The sequence below is a fragment of the Lipotes vexillifer genome, unplaced genomic scaffold, assembly GCF_000442215.2.
Source record: "Lipotes vexillifer unplaced genomic scaffold, Lipotes_vexillifer_v1.1 scaffold2094, whole genome shotgun sequence".
Taxonomy (NCBI): domain Eukaryota; kingdom Metazoa; phylum Chordata; class Mammalia; order Artiodactyla; family Lipotidae; genus Lipotes; species Lipotes vexillifer.
Genome location: NW_006790887.1, coordinates 1273872 through 1295435, shown reverse-complemented (window position 1 = coordinate 1295435; position 21564 = coordinate 1273872). Strand labels below are relative to the sequence as shown.

Here is a 21564-nt window from a genome sequence, read left to right as displayed (position 1 = left end):
AGGTCTTGGGCTTCTCCTCTGGTGGTTTGTGTGATTGCAGCTGCTTTGCTGTGTGGTCACCAGCACGGCCCCAGCCTGGCTGCTGCTCCTGTCTGGTGTCTCTCATCGTCTGCGTGCAAGTCAGGAGCTGTTTAATGCCCCACCCCACCGCCCTCCCGAGACCACTGGGAAGTTGCTGTCACCCCAAGGACAGGATCCCTGGTAACTCATACCATGGCGTCCACACAAGTTAAATGTGTTCAGTAAGTGAGTGAGAAGTTGGCCTCCTTCCAGGTGGGCTGGGCTTGGATTATCTGGAGCATCGCATCCAGGGCGGCCGGGCCAGATCCTTGCAGCCCCATCTCATTGTGGCGGGGGTGTGTGGGTAGACCCAGGATGCCTCCTCTGCCTCGGGTCATGGGCTGGCTGAGAAGGGCACCACTGGGCTGTGACCTCTGCCCACCGCCTCCCTGGGGCAGCCGAGTCGGCACAGAGCACCCTGATGCTACAGTTGGTTCTTCCTGAGATCCCTAGAAGCTTGGAAATGCATAATTTGAATTTCTTTAAGCCTAAATATTTGCTAAAAGAGATTGAAAGTATTATCATTTACCAAATTAAACGTGAAGTTTGCAGTTAGCTCTCTGGGGTCTTTGCTGTAGTCAGACCCCGGGGAAGTCTTGGCCACAAGCCCCACAGCTTCTTTCTTTCATGGTTCTTCTGCCCCTGAGGTTGGCACTTGGCCTGCACAGAAGCTGGGGTGGCAGTCACTCTGCTCTGCTGTCTCGAGTGTACGTGTCCTTAATCTGTAATTACAAGCAAGATTTTACATTATTTGGTTGCAATATCCACAAAGACTAAATATTAAATAGAACAAATATTTTTTGTTTTAAAATGTAACTTTTTCCTTTAAGTCTTTATAACTCTCACTTTCTATTGTGAAAACAGTGTTTTAAACTTAAGCTTAATGATTGAAACATTAAAAATGATTTGCATTGTTAAACCCAATTTATCATTTAAGAATTATTTTCCCCTAAGGATTAAATCTATTTTTAGTATTTATAAAATTTTCCAAGGAGCTAATAAGAATTTTAGATCTCCAATGTAGCTGGTAAGCTATTGACCTTACCTTTGACCAAGCTGAAATGATCTTTGTATTTATACATTCTAACAATCGGGATTTCCCAGGAGAGAATCAACTGTGTGCTCATTCTTTGTAGTCCTGTTACAAATGAGATTATACTTTGCAGTTTTGCGAGGTAAGCCCAGGCTGTTCTCTGGACTTGCTCTACTTGAAAGAGTCCTAATAGAACATTTAAATTTAAAACTCAGTCACATTTATATTATTAACATTTGAGCGTGGCGTTCTCCATGCTGAAATGTGTATTCTGGAAGAGATGTCCTTGAATACAGCTGAGTTCCCACATATAACCCAGATGTAAACAGCTCAGTTCACAAAAATGCAGGTGTTTCTGCTATAACGCAACATGTGTGTTTTGAAAAACTCTGTGTGTTCTGCAAAATCAGGCACTGGAAGTGACGGGGCTTGTGAGAGAAGATGCCTGCGGTGGACTGTGGGCCGGTGCTGCGTGACAGCACCAGGAAATGATAATGCCCCCAAAAGTAATTAGCATGACTGCGGGGAAGGTTGAATTCCTAATAAGTAAATATTACAGTAAATAATGGGCTTTGTGGTCAGTGCAAAGGTAAAGGGGGATTGATGGGGACCACAGCCTCCTGTGTAGAGCCGGGCAGGAGGGGCTTGCAGGACAGCACACCCCATCTGAGACAGAAAGGGGCCTGGGTCCACATGGTTCTCGGTGGCTGCTGCCCTGGGATGGGCTAGTGAGCGTCTCCTTGCGTACAGACTCATGGTGGCCTGAGATGCTGACCGTCGGTGCTGGGCCGACGTGACCCCCAGCTTAGCCATCCCTGTGCACCAGTTACTCAAGAGAAGCAAGAACTTCCAAAGTGAAGGCCTTCTGTTTCCCGTAGCTGCAAATCCTGACCTACCTTAGTAACTTATCATACTTTACTTAACCACTACCTATATATATTTGGTTATAACGCACATATGGCTTGAATGTAATGAAATAACTTTCAACTGAAACTTTCAACATTTCAGATTTTTGTCAGTAGTAAAGACACTAGTTAGTGTGAGGTTCTCCCACTGCACCAGGACCTTGAGGGTGGATGCAAGGGGGCAGGCCCCCTTGTCCTCAGAGCCCCGTCACCCTCAGTGTGTTGGCCTCTGCTGAGCTGCTGCTGCCTCACTGCCTGCTTCACTGAAATGACTGATATGTGGAGAATGTATCTCTCTGCCTTCTTCTAGATAAAGAGATTTGTTTCTTGAAAGTTTCTGTTAAGTTTGCAAAGACTCCAGACTTCGTGTTGATTCTGATAGTGCTGTACACCTTTTGAGGGGCAAACTCAACTGGAACATGACCATTTCTTTTATTTACTTTAGTAGATAGATTTGGATTGGGGGTTAGTTTCTTGCTTCTGTCTCAGGCAGAGCTTCTGTGTCTATTAATCTCTTTCATAAATCAAGGAGCTTCCCTATTAGGGCCACATGATTCCTATGTAAGGTAGGAGAGGTCATAACGCTTTGTCCCCTAGATACTAATCTTTTAACGAGGAACATTATTTCTGTGCTTTTCTATGTGACAGGTTTTTAAAAAATGTACATGTATAGTTTGTATAGTATATACTTTAAAATGTACATAAGGAAGAATCATAGTTCCGGCCCAGTCCACCAGGGATGCAGCCCTGCATACAGACCTGAAGGTTATAGTCAGTGTTGGGCAGTGTGAGGTGCAGCATGGGTGCAGAGTGGGGCAGGGGCATGGGAGGGCATGGCCGCTGGCTCTGTTTGCAGTGCAGCTTACAGACCAGTCTGGTTAGAAACAAAAAAGAAAATTGAAGGTCCTCAGCATGAATTGTAGAATTGAGTTCACACTCTGAAAACATTTTACCAAATTTTTACCAAATTGTTGCCACACAGGAAAGGAGAGAAAGGCACCAACAAACTACACAGTGTTGGGAATTTAACAGAGTTGGCCTCGGAGATTCTTAGGTCATAGTTTGAAAGCTCTAGGGCCTTTCCTCTCAGACCCGTCAGCGATGTCACCATCGTGTGAAAAAGTAAGACACATCCTCCACCCAGGTGTTCAGGGAACCAAACTGTCCACACATGCAGTGCTTCTTAGTGCCTCAGCCAGGTGGGCTGTTACTGTTATTGAAGGCATCGGCTTTATATATTTAATAAAAGGAGCAAGTCGTAGGTATGTATGTCTGTTAGATTTTATATTAATCTGACCAACCTGGTATTGGCTCACCAGTAACAGTCTCTTTTAAGTTACTGTAATATACATGTGTTAAGTGAAAAAAATATAATAATTTCAACTAAATTGTGTGATTAAATAACTGATTTTTTCAACTTTCTTTCCAGTGAAGGGATTCTTTTATGTTTCATTACTTCTTGGCATTCTGAAAGAGGTAACCAGAAGCTCCTTGACGCAGAAAGCAGATTCAGAGAAAGAAGTCTCAACACTGTTTGATTTGGTGCAGAAAGTATTTCAGCAAATGTTGGAATGTATGGCACGGAGCTTCAGGAAGCAACCAGAAGAAGGCTTGCAGGTACTGGAGCCTCCCCAGGGCGGGACAGAGGGACCAGAGGGATAGCGCCCACCTGGTAGACCAGGGTGCACGGAGCCAGGCCTGCTCACACGCTGGGGCTGTCGGGTGGGGAGAGGTGCCACGCAGCCACTTCCTGCCTTCCACCTTCAGCTGGTGCTGCCAGCCCTCTCCCTGCGGTGGCATGCTCTGGGGCAGGAGGCGAGGGAGGCCAGGGGCCCACCTCCGGCCACCAGTCTGGGGACAGTGTTGGCGTGTTCAGGTCAGTAGGCCAGCTACCCGAGAGCTCCTCTGCCCAGCAGGACAGAAGCAGAGAATGAATACAGTAGCTTGTGAGTGCCCAGCTGTTAGTAGTAAAGATTTAAAAAATGCTTAAATGGGAGGATGTTTATGAACTATTGAAGCTTTCAGTTTTATCTTGTTTTAGCTGGTAGAGGTAATTGGAGGTTATTGGTCATATTTTCTGTAGCCTAGCTCATATTTGAGTTAATTTGAAATAGTCCTGTTTTTGATGAGTTGGTTCAAGTGTCTGTGATCTGTTTACGGAATTTGTGCCAAAATATTTTTCTTTTCTCACCATTGTCTGTGCAGCTTCGTTCAGAACATGTGGCCTCATAGTGGGTGTCTTCCCTTAATGTCAGTGATGTTTCTTCATCTCTCCTTTCGAAAACTTTATTAACGTTATTGATACTCCTATTCTTGGGGATTTTTCTTTGCTCTGGGGTAAGAGTGTCATAAAGGTCCTTCCTGGCGGGCTTCAGTCCTGTGTGTCGCCTTCTGGTCATGGTGCCCATCAGCTGCAGAGAGGAAGGTGCGGCAGTGAGGGTGGGCAGATGAAATGGGCCCCGGGCCCCCGGGGGACAGCAGGAGGAGGCCTCATTCTTGAAAGTGGTTTTCTAAGCACTAACAGTGACTGATGTGTTTTTTGTAGCTCCTTTATTCTGTTCAGACCCCTCTTCATGAATTTATCAGCACCGTGCAGTCCTGGCACGTGGACACGCCTGTCCACCGGGGCGTGCTCTCCACTCTGATTGCCGCGTCCGTGGTCGAGATAAGTCACCGGCTCCGAAAGGTGAAGTGTGTTGTCCTGAAACTGTTGTGTCTTGTTTTGACTATTCAAGAGGCTGTTTTCTGCTGGCAGTACATTTTTATGTTTTTCCAAGTATTTTTTCAGAACTCAGGTATAGCGGGAGGTCTGCTTCTCCCGCAGCTTCACCACACAGTTCCGTGGCTGGTTTGTGTTTAGAATCACGTGACCATGGGGGGAAACATGTTAAGAATGTTGTCGTTCTTCATTAAAACCAAGCTGCTCCTTGCATCCTGAATACTTCTTTTTTGCCATATTTTAGAGGCTTAAGCGAGTTGATACATTTCTTAAGATTCCCCTCTCCTGACAGGCAGAAGTGGCCCTGGTCAGTGGCGAGCAGGGTGCACGAGTACTCTTGGGCTCTGTTTCTGGAATAGCTCACATCTCTGACTGCCTTGCTGTACATAAGCCTTACTTCTCTTTTTCTTTTACGCATAGGAAATTTGAACCTCTGATATCAGTTTAAACAGATAGTTTGTTTGCCCCTGCTCTATAAAGGACTGGCCGTTTTCCTAGCAGTAGCCTATTTTATATGATTAGCCTAGTTGGTTCAAGATTGACATAATCAGGATGGTAATTCAGGTCACAACAAAAACCACTCTTTCACGGCATGGAATCCTGGTGGTAACGAGTGAGGGCATGGAAGAATGCCTTAAGATAGTTAAATAATGATGCGTTTTCTCCGTATGAAAAGCTGAAATCTGATAGGAGATATCATTGAAATATACAAATGCAAACATATAATTTGTATAAATTTTGTATTGTAAAATCACAAATATAAAAAAGTTAACAAAGTTCTGAGACATTAATAAAATTTAAGGCCCTCCTGAAAGCTTGAAGGGAGGTCATTTTGGTTTAGGAGTGTGATTCCTGGACTATACACAGCCCAAGAACTGGAAGTTATTCAGGCCTGTGAGCTACACAGCTGATGACGATGAATCCGTCAATGGCCTGTGGACCATCGTGGCCCACTGTCTGTTTTTGTAAATAAACTTATTTTGGGGGGGGGAAAAACAAACAAACTTATATTGGAACATGACCAAGCCCATTTATTTACCTTTTTTCTATGGCTGCTTTGTGCTATAACAGCAGAATTGAGTAATTGTGGCAGAGATCGTTTTGCCCACAAAGCCGAAAATATTTACTCTTTAAATATTTACTATTTTACTAAAACCTGATCTGGACTAATAAGAGTAATGAGTTGTTTGCTTAGTGTAGAAACACGTTGTTTACAGAAGGTAATTGAATTAAAGGGTGTTCGACAGAAGGCTTGTTAAGTGACGTGTCTTTTTTCTTCTCTCCAGTTGATTGACACCACTGTGTATAGTAATAGGTTAATCATAATTATGGCAGGCATTGCAGCAATTAATAAAAATCATTGTTTTGAGTTTCTGGAAAGCCTTTCTCAAGTTTGGAAGAAAACCCAGGGAAGTGTAAAATGAGTGATCAGTGCAGTCTCAGTCTCAATTCATGTTACTGACTTGACTTTTTTTTTTTTTTTAGGTTTCTGATACCAAAGAGCTTACTCCCCCAGAGGGTCTTTCAGCCCTTCCACCATTTTCAAGGTGTTTAATAGGAATAATAATAAAATCTCCAAACGTAGTCAGGTAATCCCTTTTTCTTTGCTGTTCTCTTAATCCTGTCGTGGCTGTAAGCTCTCAGTAACTTTAGCTCTATTCCTTTTACTCTCACCATTTGTCAAAAGTGCATTTTTTTCCTAAGAGAAAACATTCCATACAATTTTCTCTCATTTTATCAGAGATTAAAAATATTAGCATTATACTTATACAAAGTGAAATTCTAACTTTCTGAAAGATATATTCATCCAAATAGTCTCTGGTTATGCTTTATCATAACTACAGTTCATTTAGAGGGAAACATTTAAAATTTTTATGTCACTGAAATACTTCCTACAATGGACACTTTCAAAACACTTGACTTGGGTAAATTCCATGTGGTTTTCATTCGGCACACAGCTGTTACTCATTTCTCCATGCCATGTGTCACCTGAGCTGCTTCTAGGGTTTCTTGTGGCACATGCAGGACTGGTGGGGGCTACAAAAGGGATAGTTTTGCAGATATCTGATACCTGTGGAATTTTAATAGTACATATGTTCCTTGAAAACTTCAAAAAGCATTGTTTTTAACAGCTATGAATTATCTTTCAGTAGCATATCAAATCTTTTTTGTGGGCATTACGAGTATTCAGAGTGGCTTTATTCACTAACCAGAACAACCCTGTTCTCTTTCTAGCAACGCCCTCTGATTTTAGTGTCTCACCTGTATGATTTGGCATGCTTACAGCGAAGAGTATGGGAAGAGTTTAGTCAACTTCCCATGTTAGCTGAAAACTAGAATTCATGGTGGTTGATGAATCTTGGCTATATTTGTCTTTCTATAAAGTATTAAGATATACTATAGAGTAATTTCAGTTGTTTTTTACTTTTTTGCAGGTCATTTTTAGATGAATTGAAGGCATGTGTTATTTCTGAGGATATTGAAGGCATCGTGTGTCTCACAGCTGTTATGCACATTATCTTGGTTATTAATAAAGGTTGGTTAAGTTTTCTATGGTATCGTCTGGGACATTGCTGGGTGCATCTTACACAGAACTGTTGTGGAATGTTTGGGAGTGAATCCCCTGCTAGTTAGGCTCTCACCGGCACTTTCCCCCAAGCTCTCCACGCGCTACACGTGTGCCGTCTGCCTGGGCGTCTGCTATGTAGCTGCCCTGTACCAGCTTGAATAATGGTAGCTTCTTAATGCAGCTCCTGTCCACTTTCCCCATTGGACCCATTACGTCTCCCTCTCTGTGCCTTAGACTGAATTTCTATTGATTTGTCATTTATTACCTTTGTCATGTACATTTAAAAATCTGAATTCATTTTTGCTAATGATGGTGTGTTTTGGTATTAATATTTAATGTATCTGTGTTTTGCTTAGCTTTAACTGTGCCTATTCTGGATATCCCAGCCAGTTGAAATAGTATTGGAAAAATAATTGGAGATACCTAGGAAATGCTTACCTAAGTGTAAAATATGGTAATGTCCCTGCAGATGGACTACTATTAAGTTTCTATATTTTTTGACCAGTTTTACTAACGTTGAGATTATTTTCTAAGATATTATTCATAGAGTGTTCCTCTCAAAATAGTCTCTCCCCATAAGCATGAATGCATAGTATGGCTGTAGATTCATGACAGGAATTTGTAACTAGTTTGACCCAGGCCAAGCATCAGGAAAGACTTGCCTGAGGCAGTGTCTCCTGGGGAGACATCTGCAGGAAGAGGGGCGTTCTCCATGTGGAGGGTGTGAGGGTGGAGGTCGGGGTGCAGATGACCACCGTGTACTTAATAGGTACTTAAACATTTGCCAAACAGATGATGACTCTGAAATGTGTTAGTTCTGTTACTGTTGAAGGTGTTGGTGATCGTCAGGTCTCATGGCGTGGACAGAACTCACGGGATCACGGCCTTGGGAACTACCTCAGAGCCAATGAGGTGCTTTGTAATCACTCATTGGATCTTCTAACATCCCTTTAAAGGGATCATGACTGTTCCGCAGGTCAATATATGCACTGACTCAGAGGGGTGGGTAGGAGGCTCTGTCTTACTGAAATTGAACCTGCATTGATAGAGTGTGTGTGCTTTTTGTGTGGTTGTGTTCAATATTTTTCTGTCTTTAACAGGTAAACATAAGAGTTCAAAAGTGAAGGGTGTTGCAGCTACTGTTCACAGAAAACTAAAGACATTCATGGAAATTACTTTGGAAGAGGATAGCTTGGAAAGGTAAAGCACTAGATACCCACCAGGTGTGATTATCTGAACACTGCTAGTTATTCCTTAGGTATATTTTAGAACACGTTTTCATTGCTGCTAGTTACAGCCAGGTAGAAAACTGGGGATTGAAGGGATAGAAGTGTTTGTTGGCAAGACCCCTTGAGCATATGTTTTAATTACTTCCTCATTCTGTCTTTAAAAACAAAAAGAAAACTGTCACTTGCAAGATTCTGCCCTAGAAAAGGAAGGGCATACAAACTCATTCTATATGGTTTTATTTTATTTTATTTTTTATTTTTTATTTATTTATTTTGGCTGTGTTGGATCTTAGTTGAGGCACGTGGGATCTTTCCTTGTGGGCTTCTCTCTAGTTGTGGTGCATGGGCTTCAGAGCGTGTGGGTTCAGTAGTTGTGGTGCATGGGCTTAGTTGCTCCATGGCATGTGGGGTCTTAGTTCCCCGACCAGGGATCAAACCCGCGGCCTCTGCATTGGAAGGCGGATTCTTACCCACTGGACCACCAGGGAAGTCCCGTCATTCTATATGGTTTTAAACCTAGACAGATTATATTTGGTGGTTTGCTGTATTTTTGAAACCATGAACATTCATTCCTGGGTTATAATTACCAGTTTACAAGTATCCTTGTTGGGAATGGGAAAGGTCCCTCCAGAGACTGAAGAAATGTGCACTGTTTTCTACTTTCCAGGTAGCCTGTTGCTGCTGCAGGGACTGCTGTCTAAGAATGTATTCATTGGGCTATTTTTCCAGCCAGGTGTTTTTGCTGCTGTATAATGTTTTTGACATGCTGTGCAATTTCCTGTAGACTCTTTTCTGAATTGTGTTTGACTCTCAGACCAGCCACAGAAGCAGTGTTTTTCCTGCTGTTTTCTGAACATCATACAGTTGAGTGTTACAGAGCTTTGAACCAGGTAATTAGTTTTATATATGCCTGGGAAATAAGCCACTTTCCATAGCTACTTTCTCCTTTGGAGAAAGGCTTTCAAAATCCTAAATTGCTAACTTATGAACAAAGACAGTTTTATCTCTTCCTTACCAATCTGTATACCTTTCTTTCCTTGTCTTATTGCATTAGGTAGGGCTTCTGGTACGATATTGAAAAGGAGTGGTGAAAGGCCATACTTGTCTTGTACATGATCTTAGTAGGAAAGCTTCCCATTTCTCACCATTAAGCACAATGTTAGCTGTAGATGTTCTTTATCAAGTTGAGGAAGTTCCCCTCTATTCCTAATTTACAGATAGTTCTTATCATAGTGGGTGTTGGATCTTGTCAAATGCTTTTTCTGCATCTACTGACAGGGTCGTAGGATTTTTCTTCTTCAGCCTGTTGATGTGGTAGGTTATGTTAGTTGATTTTCAGATGTTGAACCAGCCTTGCATACCTGGGATAAATCCCACTCGGTCATGGTGTATAATTTTTTAATACACTGTTGGGTTTAATTTGCTTATATATATATATTTTTTTTGGGGGGGGGGTTCGCGGGCCTCTCACTGCTGTGGCCTCTCCCGTTGCGGAGCACAGGCTCTGGACGCGCAGGCTCAGCGGTCATGGCTCACAGGCCCGGCTGCTCCGCGGCATGTGGGATCTTCCCAGACCGGGGCATGAACTCGTGTCCCCTGCAACGGCAGGCGGACTCTCAACCACTGCGCCACCAGGGAAGCCCGTAATTTGCTAATATTTTATTAAGTATTTTTTGCATCTATGCTCATGAGTGAGATTGTTCTGTAGTTACCTTTTCTTGTAATGTCTTTGTCTGGCTTTGCGACTAGGGAATTGCTGGCCTCATAGAATGACTTAGGAAGTATTCCTCCCCTTCTTCTATCTTCTGAAAGAGACTGTAAAGAATTGGTTCTTCTTTCTCAAATATTTGGTTAGAATTCACCAGTGAATCCATCTGGGTCTGGTGCTTTCTACTTTTGGGAGGTTTTTAATTATTGACTCAATTTTTTTAAATAGATGTCTATTCAGATTGTCTATTTCTTCTTGAGTTAGTTTTGGCAGATTGTGCCTTTCAAGGATTTGGTCCATTTCATCTAGGTTGTCAACTTTGTGGGTATAGTATTCCTTAATTGTCTTTTTTTAATGTCCATGGGATCTGTAGTTATGTACTCTCTTTCATTTCTCATATTAGTAATTTGTATCCTCTTTTTTTTTTTTCCAGCTTGGCTAGAGGCTTATTGGTTTTATTGATCTTTTAAAAGAACCAGCTTTTGGTTTCATTGATTTTCTCTATTGATTTCTGTTTTTCATTTCTTCTTTTTTGCTTTTTCTGCTCTAATTTTTATTATTTCTTTTCTTTTGCCTGCTTCGGATTTAATTTGCTCTTTTTTTTCTTTTTTTCTGGTTTCCGGAAGCCTAGATTACTGATTTTAGATGTTTCTTCTTTTCTAATAGTCAGTGCTGTAAACTACCCTCTAAGCACTGCTTTTGCTGCATGGCACAAATTTTGATGTTATGTTTTCATTTTCATTTAGTTAAAAATATTTTAAAATTTCTCTTGAGATTTCTTCTTTGCCGCATGTATTCTTTAGAAGTGTGTTATTTAATCTCTCAATTTTCCAGTTATTTTTCTGTTATTCATCTCGAGTTTAATGTCTGAGAGAAGACATTGTATGGGTTTCTATTCTTTTAAATTTAGTAAGGTGTGTTTTATGGCCTAATATGTGATCTGTCTTGGTGAATGTTCCACAGGAGCTTGAGAAGAATGTGCGTTGTGCTCTTGTAGGGTGAAGGAATCTGTAAATGTCAGTTGTATCCTGTTGGTTGATGGTGTTGAGTTCAGCTTGTCCTTACTAATTTTCTGTCCATTTTTGACAGAGGGGTTTTCCTTTATATATTTTGTAATCCTGATATTAGGAGCATATGATTTTAGAACTATTATAGCTTCTTGATTGGATTGTGACCCTTTTATTTTTATGAGGGGTCCCGCTTCTTCTCCAGTAATGATTTGCTCCGTAAAAGCCATTTTGTCAGGTATGAAGATGGCTCCCCAGCCTCCTTCAGTGAGCATTTCTGGAGCGTTCGTGGTGTTTTAGTCAGGAGGCCGAAACCCCACAGTGATGGGACAGTGTAAGTTCCAAGTCAGGAGCTCCCATCAGGGTGCTGGTGCAATGGACTGGGGGCTCGTGAAGGTCACAGTGAACTGTAAAGGGTGGGCTCACCCTCCTGGGCTCAGCAGCTCCCCCAGCACTACCCCTAGGGAGGACGCACACCCCAGGCTGAGCCTCTCCAGGATGGAGAAGTCCTGAGGCCTTCTGGGGGGACCGCTGGCCATCTGGTCTCCGGGGGGTGGGGCCCATCCATAGGGAGGTGCCGGGGGAGCTGCTGAGCCCATGAGCGCCACCGCGGGTCAGGCAGCCGCCTTGTGGGGCCTGGGTGCTGCCTCTGCTGCTCGCATCCCCCGGAGAAGGCTGGAACTTGTGGGAAGCCCTCCAGCGCCCCTGCTGCCAGGTCTGGTGCCGTGCCTCATGAGCCTGAGCGGGGGCTTGCTTGTCCGCGAGCCAAGGACGTGCGTTCAATTACAGGCTTTACTGCAGAGACTGTTGACTATTTCCTATGCAGTTTAGGAAGGGTCTTTGAGAGAGAAACCCAACAGACTCTAGGGTTATGAACTTGTTTAATTTCTAGGTATGGGAGGAAGAGGGAAGTGAGCTTCTAATTTGGAGGAAACTGAGGAGTGTTTGTATGTTTCTGAAAACACAGTGCAGTGCAAATACTAAATAAGGCCGCCAGAATTACAAACTAGGTAAATGATAGGTTATTGTCATGGGACATGGTCGTAACCTTGGAAATGCAAGCATTTTACAAGGTTTCTCTGTTAGAAATACCATCTGTAAGGATAGTTTTTTGGAAAAGAATGGTATGAACTGCTCTGAGGGTGTAAGGAAGGAGGGACGTTTGCACTTGTACAGAGGTTCAACGCGAATACTTGAATTGTGTTAGTTACATTGACAGAAAAAATGGCCTTAGAAGTTCAGAACTTACTCCATGGAAAAGAAAAGGGCATTCATAGAAATTAAATGCAGGGCATGTAATATTTTGTTTCTTCATTGTTTCTACAACTATGCAGTTTTCTGTGCTAAGCTGATACACAGATGGCAAGAAACAGTTCTTGCCTTTAAGGAGGAAACATCCTAAAAAAGTAAATAGGTAGAGACCGAAATATTGGCTTCTTACTTAAATATGCAAGAAGCACACTGTGCAAAAACCAGTGTCTGGAAAATAAAAAAAAAAAAAGAACTTAAAAAAAATTGATGAAACAAAAAAATCAATCTAATGGAAGATAAGCAGTTAAGATTTAAGACTCTATTTTAGAATATTATTTATTTTTGTTGGCATAGAGACGTTAAGGCAAGTCTGCATCTTTAAGACTCTTGGGACCCTTTGGTCCAATGAATATTTTAGGAAACGGGGCATTAATTTAGAAGTGAATGTCTTCTTAACAAATACACTAGCTTTCTCTGCAGCAGGGTTAGTATTTTGTTGACTGGTCTGTTGGGTGCTGTCTCATTGCACTTTCAGTGCCTCACCTGGCATAGTGCTCTGTAGATTCTGTAAATTGTGTAAACCGGACTGTTTTCTCAGGAGCAACAGCATGCATTCACCAACGCACTCATGCATTTAAGTGCAAAGGATGTCACCTTTATTACTTTCATACATAGTATACGAGTAGCACTATAATTAGAGATTATTTCTTAAGGTTTGTGTTATATCAAGAATTTTTCCCACTAAGTGAACTGGAATCATATTATAAGCAAGTTAATTACCAGCATTAACTGTGTTTTGGCAGCTTTGGTGGTGTATGTGCGTCCCCAACATTAAACCTTGTGATTAGACTTGAAGCAAAGGAATATTCCCTGAAACAGTGGCCTCTTTTTTATTATCAAGTATTGATACGTAATATCACCTTATTTCACTGTATGTAATTTTCATAGTCTTTTTAAAAAAATGAATTTGAGGCTGGATGCTTTTTGTAGCTCATTTAGAAGCATGCATCAAAACCTAGGGACCTTGGTGTGGATAATTAAAAACTACTCGTAAATAAAACCCTTCTTTAATTAGAAAACATACGTTGCTTATCTTACCGATTGTTTTTCTCGGAAGGCTGATTTTGTGCCTCTCCTGTGTTGGCGTCTCCAGCCGTGAGCATGGCCGGCCTTGGGCTGTAGGAGCTGGAGGTGGGCGGGTCGTGGGGAATCAGAGCTCAGTGGGCGACATGGGGGACCCTGGACCAGGGCTGCCACTGTACCTTCCAGCTCTGAAATTGTATGCTCATTTATTTTGCCCCTTAATAATTCTGATTCCTCTGGTCTATACAGTGTATCCAGCCCTCCCCCCAGGTAATAGGAGAATGACTGAATTCACAGGAGAGCAGAAGAGCTTGTTGGTATCCGAGCCCCGTGGGGTAGTCAGAGGCCTGGTTTGCACCCACCGTACCTTTGCTGATGCTGGGGTCCCAGGCAGGTTGCTTTGCCTCTCAGCCTCGGTTTCTGGCCTTGGAAGGAGAAGTCAGGATGCCCGGAAGCCCAGGACTGGCCTGGTGCTCGGTTCAGAGGTGGCCAGAGTCTCAGACTGGACTTAGGCCAACATGAGAGGCTGATTACCCTATAGTAATTTAATAAGTCGTTTTGCCAAGGTAACCTAACATTTTTCTCTAAGGGTTTTAAAATTCTTACATAAGGAGACAATATTTTCGAGTGATTAAAAATAAGTCTTAGATCGTGGGGCGTTGGTGACTTACTGTGTACTGTGTCCCTCTGTCTCGTCTCCTGGGTGGGACAGTGCTCCCCCCCTCTGGCCACCAGGGACCTGGGGCCTGGCTGGCGTGTCGGCCCTTGCAAGCGTCCTAGCCTATAGCTCTCAAAGAGCTGATGCAGGAGGGTGGTGCTCTCGGGCACTGATGCCGGGAGGCCGGAAGGGATGGGGGGCCTCCGAGTCTCCTGGTGTGTCTCCGGATGCAGACAGCTGCTCGCTGCTGATGGGGCGGCTTCCGTAGGCTTCGTGCTTCCCACCGTCTGCCGTCCCTGCTCAGCCTGAGGCGTCCGTGGGGCGCAGACAAAAATGACTGCACACGTGCAGCGGTGGAGCGGTGAGAGAGAAACAGGACAACCGTTAGTAAAGCAGCAGTGCTGGGCCAGCCAGACACTTAATGACAAGAGTCTTCAAAGAAAAATCAATCGTAGCCCAAAAGAATGATCTGGAACTAAAAACCCTTGAGTTGGAAACGTAGCTGAGGCACTGGAGCCTCAGCTCCCAGGTGGTCCAGAAGGTTGCCGTGGAGGGTGCCCCCGAGCAGGACAGACACCGATGAGGGTCCTGGGGGAAGCAGACCAGGGAGAGACCCAGGGAAGCAGCGATCCAACCGCCGACAGGAGAGAATTTCCTGGGGCCAAAGAGATACGCAATTTTAAAGATTCATTTTTTGTTGTTGTTGTTTCTTTAACTAAAGTTTAGATGGGACTGATGAAAAAAATCACGCATAAGTCTGAATAAAATTCCTGAATTTTGAGACAAAGAGAAAAATATGAAAGCTTTTCTAGATCTGTGTTGGCCCCTACGGGGCCCCTCGTGACAAGTGGAACAAGTGAGTGTGACTCGAGATGTGGCCCAGGTGTGAGGACCCACAGGCTCTGCGGCTGGTGTGCAGAAGGGCTGTGAGATACGTTGGTGATGTTTTTGTGTTGGTTACAGGTTGACTTATTTCAGTGTGTGGGGTTAAATAAAATACACTGTTGACTCTTGGACAGCAGAGGTCTGAACTATGTGGATCCACTTAAATGCAGACATTTCCCATAGTAAATGGCCCAGGACTGCACAGTCGTAGTTGGGTGAATCTGTGGATGCAGAACCGCGGATATGGAAGAGCTGCGTTCTCAGAGAGCCGACTAAGTTATCCGCAAATTTTCAACTTTGCGGAGGGTCGCATAGCCCCAAACCCCTGCGTCGTTCAAGGGCCAACTGTCTTAAGACGAATTTCACCCATTCTTTTCATCTCTTTGAACATGGCTACTAGAAAATGTAAAGTTACCCCATGCTTGTGTTGATACTGGACAGGGCAGGACACGGGCAGACCTGAGTGCCCATAACAGCTCCAGGCTGAAGAGTGAATCAAGCTGAGAGACCGTTTGGGATAAAGGTTGAGGTTTGTCTCGGCAGGAATTCAAAGGTTGGCTGGCCCGCACACCCTCTGAGGGGAGCTCGGGGGATGGAGAAGGAAGGGGAGTGGGTGATGGGCTGCCCAGCCAGTCTTGCCTGTGGACAGGTGTGCAGGGGGTGGGATGAGAAAGGGAGGTGTGTGTGCAGGAAGTGAGCAAGCATGGTCGCAACAGTGTATCATGGGGGTTAATAGTTGTCGTTTACCTTGTGCTCTCGCGAAGGAGGGAGACGAGCTAGCGATTGTGGGCGTGGGAAAAGGGGGCGCCCGGCCATACCCTTGAGCCTGCCGTGTGTCTCCTAGAGGAGAGTCCTTGTGAGTGAAAGAGGAAGCACAGCCAGGTGAGCCCCATTCACTGAGAGGGTCTTCTGTTCGTGTTCCTTGGGGACAGAGGACGCCTCCGGTCATGGATGGCTCTGTCTGTGTGCCGTGTGTTGTGCTAAGGTTTCTGCTGATGGCGATTCTTATTACTCCATTTACCTTTGAGAAACAACGATTACTTCAGTTTTCTCTTTAAGTGTATTCTGTTCCAAACCATTTTTAGATTTATTCTGTGAAAATGTAAATTTGCATACTTCAGTCACATTTTTCTGTAGCTAATTCTTTCTCTGTGTTTCAGGTTTCTCTATGAATCATCATCAAGAACTTTGGGAGCACTTTTGAATTCATAACCAAGCCAACATCTTGGTCATTAAAAATAGAGAAAAAGGACTTACAGAAAGTGAGATGGATGTGTATTTTCCTAGTGTTTTTAATGTTAATAACCCATATAGTAGAGAAGGGGTAGGATTTATTTTGGGGTGGGTATGATGAGTAGAAAACTCAAAGGTTCTTACATTTTTGCCCAGCGCCTGCATAAATTTAATGATACATTTAATGTAACAGGCTTCAGGTATGAATGGTGCAGAAACCCACAGAGCAAAGAAAAAAAAAAGACACCGTTCTAGCAAACCCGGTTGTTTTAAAAATGACTTTTATATATAATATTGCTTGCAAACTATGAGTAATAAAGCAATGACAACACCTGTTTGTCTACTTGATTCAAAAATATTAGTACAAGTTTTCCCCTGCAGGAACGAGGGCTGAGTTCTGGGCGGGCCTGCCTTTCTACCAGGGGCAGAGGTGTAAAGCGCAGGGAGCGGCTGGGTGGGTGCCGGGAGAGGGGCCACGCGTGGGGGCCTGTGGCTGTGAGTGCCAGGACACAGATCCAGTCATGCAGCCTGAAGCTGAACCACCTTTTCTTTCCGAGAGCTGTCCCGGCTGACGGAGGACTGGCCCCCGGCTCCCTGGCTGCATCGTCCTGTGTCACTACCCCCATTGCCAGCGTCTCCAAGTTCAGATCCCGACAGCCACGGCCCAGGTCGAGGCCGTCAGCATCCTGCCGCCTGGGGTGCTGCTTCAAACGCACGCGTGTTCTGTCTCAGCCCCCCAGCAGGAAGGAAAGAAGTGCCAATGTCTCAGTGCCTCTGTTTCTCCAAGAAGGTACCTAAATGGACTGTGTACCGTGGTCGTGAGCATTTAGCGCAAGGTTTTACCGAGGGATATCTGAGGACTGGGAGGTGGGGGGTTGATTACTCAGCTGGTTTTGAACACAAGACTATCTAAACATCTTTGCTAATTAACTAAGCCGTACTTTGTATTGGTGAATTTTTTTTTTCTTTTTTGCCCTTTCCTTGTTTGATTTAGTTTCAAGAATAGGCAAGCCTCATAAAATGAACTGAGGAGTGTCCTGTCTTTTGCTATTCCTGGAAGAGTTTGTTCAAGATGAGTAGTAGTCCCCTGCATTTGTTGTAGCACCCTAAAACGGAGCTTGGTATTTGTTCCCTTTGTGGGAAGAGGTTAATTGGCTTTTTAATTTGCATGTACGTTTTTAGGATAGTCGGGTTTTCTTTTATCTTGTGTCAAACTTGATGGGTGAAATAATCCAATTTGTGAAAAAATATAATTCCATTTTTATTGGGTCAAAATAGTTCAGACACTCCTGCTGTAGGCATACACCCTAGAGAAGTCCCTACACATGTGCACGGGGGATAGAGCGGGGTGCTCAGATGCGGAGTGGTGGGGCGCTGGGGCTTCACTAGGGGAGCAGGTTTAAAACACGCAAAACTGAACACTGCATTGCTTATGCTCGCGTGTGTGATGACAGCATGTGGATGCACGAGGAAAGGATAAAGACAGGCTTCCAGTCTAGTCCACCCCACCCCTTTCCTGCCCATCCATTCACAAAGCCCTCCTGACTGTCATTACACACGGAATAAAAGCAGGGTCTCCTGGCTAACAGGCAGGGGTCCCTTTATGGCGTGGGGGTCGCCATTCCCAGCGGGGAGGCCCTCCTTGAGATTTCCATCCTCCGGGTCTCCAGAATCCTCTCAGTGTCCTGCAATCGCATGTTCACCCTGATTGCTCCAAGCTTTGGGGTGCAGCTCCTCCCTCCCCACTCTGGGCTGTGCCCTGGGGTCAGGCGGTACTCGGTGTGGGACAGAGCTGTCACCCCGGGGAGAAAAAGGGAGGCACGGTGTACTCGGGAGTGGGGAGTGGCGGGCGATGTCCCTGTGCTGAGTGAGGGCAGCCACATGCGGTCCTGGCCTCTGCAGCAGTGTGATGGGGATTGTTTGCTCCCCGCCCTCTAGAAGGGGCTCCGTGAACGTCACAGGCTAGCAGCCGAGGGCCCATTAGAGGCCCCTTTCCTTGGGGTCTGGCAGCCCACTTTCCCTCCTGGGTGGAACTGGGACCATCAGATGTCCTGATCAAGTGGAAATCCAATGGGCATTCCAGCCTAGCACACTGGGCGTCCACCGACATGAGGGAGGACACAGTCGGTGCTGCTGACGCGGTAAAAACCTTGGGATCCGTGTCTGAGCCTGTCTCCCGCCGGCTCCCATGCCCACCATTCCAGTGAATCACCTGCGGCTGGGCCATTTTTTTCAGCACAGAGAGTGGGAGCCCAGCTCCCCCATTTTGAATACTTTCTGGTCCTAATGAGGTGTCACAGATATTCTGGTCAGCTCCGAGGTAATCCAGAGCACTGACAGTCAAAACCATCAGGTTTGCCAACGGTTTGATCTGTCACCACTCAGGAGCATGAAGGCCGACAGAGCTGGAGCACACAGGGCTGGGGTTTGAGCCCCACCTGTGTCCTCGCTGGGAGTTTCACTCTGCTCCCTCCTCAGGTGGACAGGAGGCCCCTGAAGGGACACATGGCTCAAGGGTCTTGAAAATCTCCTTGAAAGAGTCATTCCTTGACCTGTGACTTGTGACTGCAACTATGTTCTCACTGTGAACCACAGGATGGCATCACATACAGACTCTGGCATGCTATGGCTGCCTGTCGTAAATATCAGCACGTGTGACAGTAACGGCCTGAATGATTTCATAAGGAGAAAGGCACAAAGCATCGATCCATGCAGGAGACACCCACCCCCCACCCAAAGAGCTCAGGGAGTAATAAGCATGTGTTTGGGTTTGAATGTTGTGCACAGTGGACAGACCCATGTGTCTCCGTGGCTTGTACAGCACTCAGACATGAGAACACACACGTGCAGTCACACACGCATACAGACACGCTCCCGTGCGCACACACGCACTCCTGCTTGTCGGGGCCCAGCACTGGGGATTCCTACCGTGCCCACGTACCTGGCCGGCACTCCAGAAAGGGCCGTGCACAGCCCTCCCGCCCATCAGAAATCTGGGCTGCCTCTGGAACGGCCCTGTGCTTCCCACGCGAGATTTCCTTTCCTCCCTTCCTCATGCTCCACTTCTCCCCGCGTGAGCATCCTCTGTCCTGTCAGCAGAGCTCGGCCGCGCGGCAGGCAAAGCAGAGGCCAGCACGGTCTGCTCTGCTCAGAGCAGGGCAACCTCCTGCGCCTCCTCGTGGGTTTTGTGCTTCTCCCCATGCCCTGTTGCTGCGATTTCTTTGCGGTCCCTCCTGTGCCTCTGGTTCCCCACTTTCCCTTTCTGGGGTGTTTCCCTCTAACTGTGCTGTGTGACTGCCAGAGTCCTGGAGCCAGGGCCCAGGGGTGACGCAGGACCTGGTTCTGGAAGCTACCGTCAGCAGCAGCCAGGCAAACAAGGAAAGAACGAAGCCCTCCGCGCTCTTCCTGGAGCCCGTGTAAAGATGCCCCGGAAGGAGCACCACAGCCCCAAGCGGCAGCAGTCCTGCAGGGTGCGGGCTCGGGAGGGGCCTGGCTCCTCTGGGTCCTTCACCAAGGCCAACCTGTAAATGCCCTCGGATTCACCTGTCAGGCAGGCATCTGACGACGGAGACCTGCATCTACAAGAGGTGGAGTTAGGCCCTTCGGTATAAACACAGACGTTGCTGGGCCCCGCCCTCGTGCTTCCGAATCGCTTAACAGCCTGTCACGAATGAGCTCTACCTTCTAGCCCACCCTGGTCTTATTCCCTGTCTTTTCCTGTTGTTTCCGTCAGCAAATGTATCACCAGTCAGCTCTCTGGACATCAGAGGACAGACGTCCTGTCAGCCTCAGGCCTTCACCGGGGTGGGTCTCATGCCCAGAGCGCGCATTTGGGGTCAGCCGTATGGGCTTCCATTGCGGATGGCGGGGTACTCAGCGTGGCTGAGGAATGAGCCTCTTGGAGCCTTTCTCAGACGAGTCTGGGGATGAATCATCTCAGCAGGTGCGTCCACTCCGGGAGGCTCGTATGCTTTGAGGGGAGAGCAGCATGGTGCTAACGCAGGTCTGGCTGCGGAGAATAACGCGATGAACAAGCTGTGCCCTGAAAAGTCCACTCGCCAGCGCTTTTCCCCAACCGGTGGGCCACACTTTGTGGGGTGCCATGGGGCCACGATGGATGGTGGCGGCTGCTGCATCCTGGGGAGGGACGGTGGCCCCACAGGGTGGACAGCGCTTTCTCTGGGGGGCGGTCCCCTGGGCTGTTAGGCCAAAGAGAAGATAAAACTCCCCACCCACCCGCCTGCTAGGCCAGGAGACAGGATGGGGGAGTGCGCTCTTGGGTGCTGCGGCACGGAGGGTGCTGAGCAGGGTCGGGAGGCGGACGGGCCTGGGGTCTGTGGGACAGTCAGGCCCAGTGTTCAGTTCCACATGCAGGTGGGCTGGCCGAGCTGTCACCCCCAGCCCCAGCGTCTGGGCAGCCCAGCCTTGTCTGGGGTGGGGAGGCCGCAGGAAGCCTGCCTGGATGAGAGCCCGGCAGGGACCAGGGACGGGCGGGAGTGGGCACAGCTGACCCTGGGGTCAGCCACACCAGTCAGCAGAGAGGGGTGACTGAGGGGATAAGCCAGGGTAGGGTGTGGGGGACACCCAGCTCAGCCCCGCACACGCACACCCCCCCTCCTCTCTCACACATACACAGCCCCCATCTGCTGAGGGACCCCGCGCTGTGCCCAGGTCTTTAGGGAGTGGAAGTCTCCTGGGGAGGAACGCAAGGGCCCCAGCGCCCCTTTCTGGACCCTCGGACGGTGGCCCGCGGAGGGCGGGCTACAGGGAGCAGGGAAGGACCCCCGCTGACCCCACCTCAGGGCAGGGTCCCCACTGTGGAATCCTGGCCCCGCTGGCTGGAGCTCAGGGCCGCAGCCTCTGTCCCCGCTGACCCCGCAGGTTAGGCTCCCCCAGCCCCTCCTTCCCAGACTGAGGACCCCCACACCCGCAGACCCTGCTCGGCTCCAGCCCCTTCCTGAGGAGGCCCGCACTGCCCGCAGCAGGTGCGCTTCCGACTCAGGCCTTGGGCCGGCGTGGGGTACGGGGTGGGCGGGGTCTGGGCGCCCTCAGGCGCGGAGGGGTCGAGGAAGCCCTGGGACGCAGGCGGGCCGGGGAGGCTCGGCGGCCACAGGGCAGCAGGAGGCCAAGGGCGGAGCACGGGGTGCTGGGCGCCCGCAGAGACGCGGCGGGGTTGGGGGCCAGGCAGGCCGGAGCACGTTTCGCGGACCACTCCCCGCGGGGG

General features: G+C 47.0%; 1 protein-coding gene across 1 annotated transcript in view; it reads left to right on the top strand.

Annotated features, from left to right (window-relative positions):
- Positions 1–16687, top strand: part of NCAPG2 (non-SMC condensin II complex subunit G2) — a 62169-nt gene extending 45482 nt beyond the window's left edge. The window contains exons 23-28 of the mRNA XM_007463985.1: positions 3428–3615; positions 4544–4684; positions 6203–6306; positions 7153–7253; positions 8387–8486; positions 16268–16687. Coding sequence (XP_007464047.1) covers positions 3428–3615; positions 4544–4684; positions 6203–6306; positions 7153–7253; positions 8387–8486; positions 16268–16319 — 686 coding nt within the window. The 3' untranslated portion in view covers positions 16320–16687. The remainder of the gene's footprint in view (positions 1–3427; positions 3616–4543; positions 4685–6202; positions 6307–7152; positions 7254–8386; positions 8487–16267) is intronic.
- The last annotated feature ends 4877 nt before the right edge of the window (positions 16688–21564 follow it).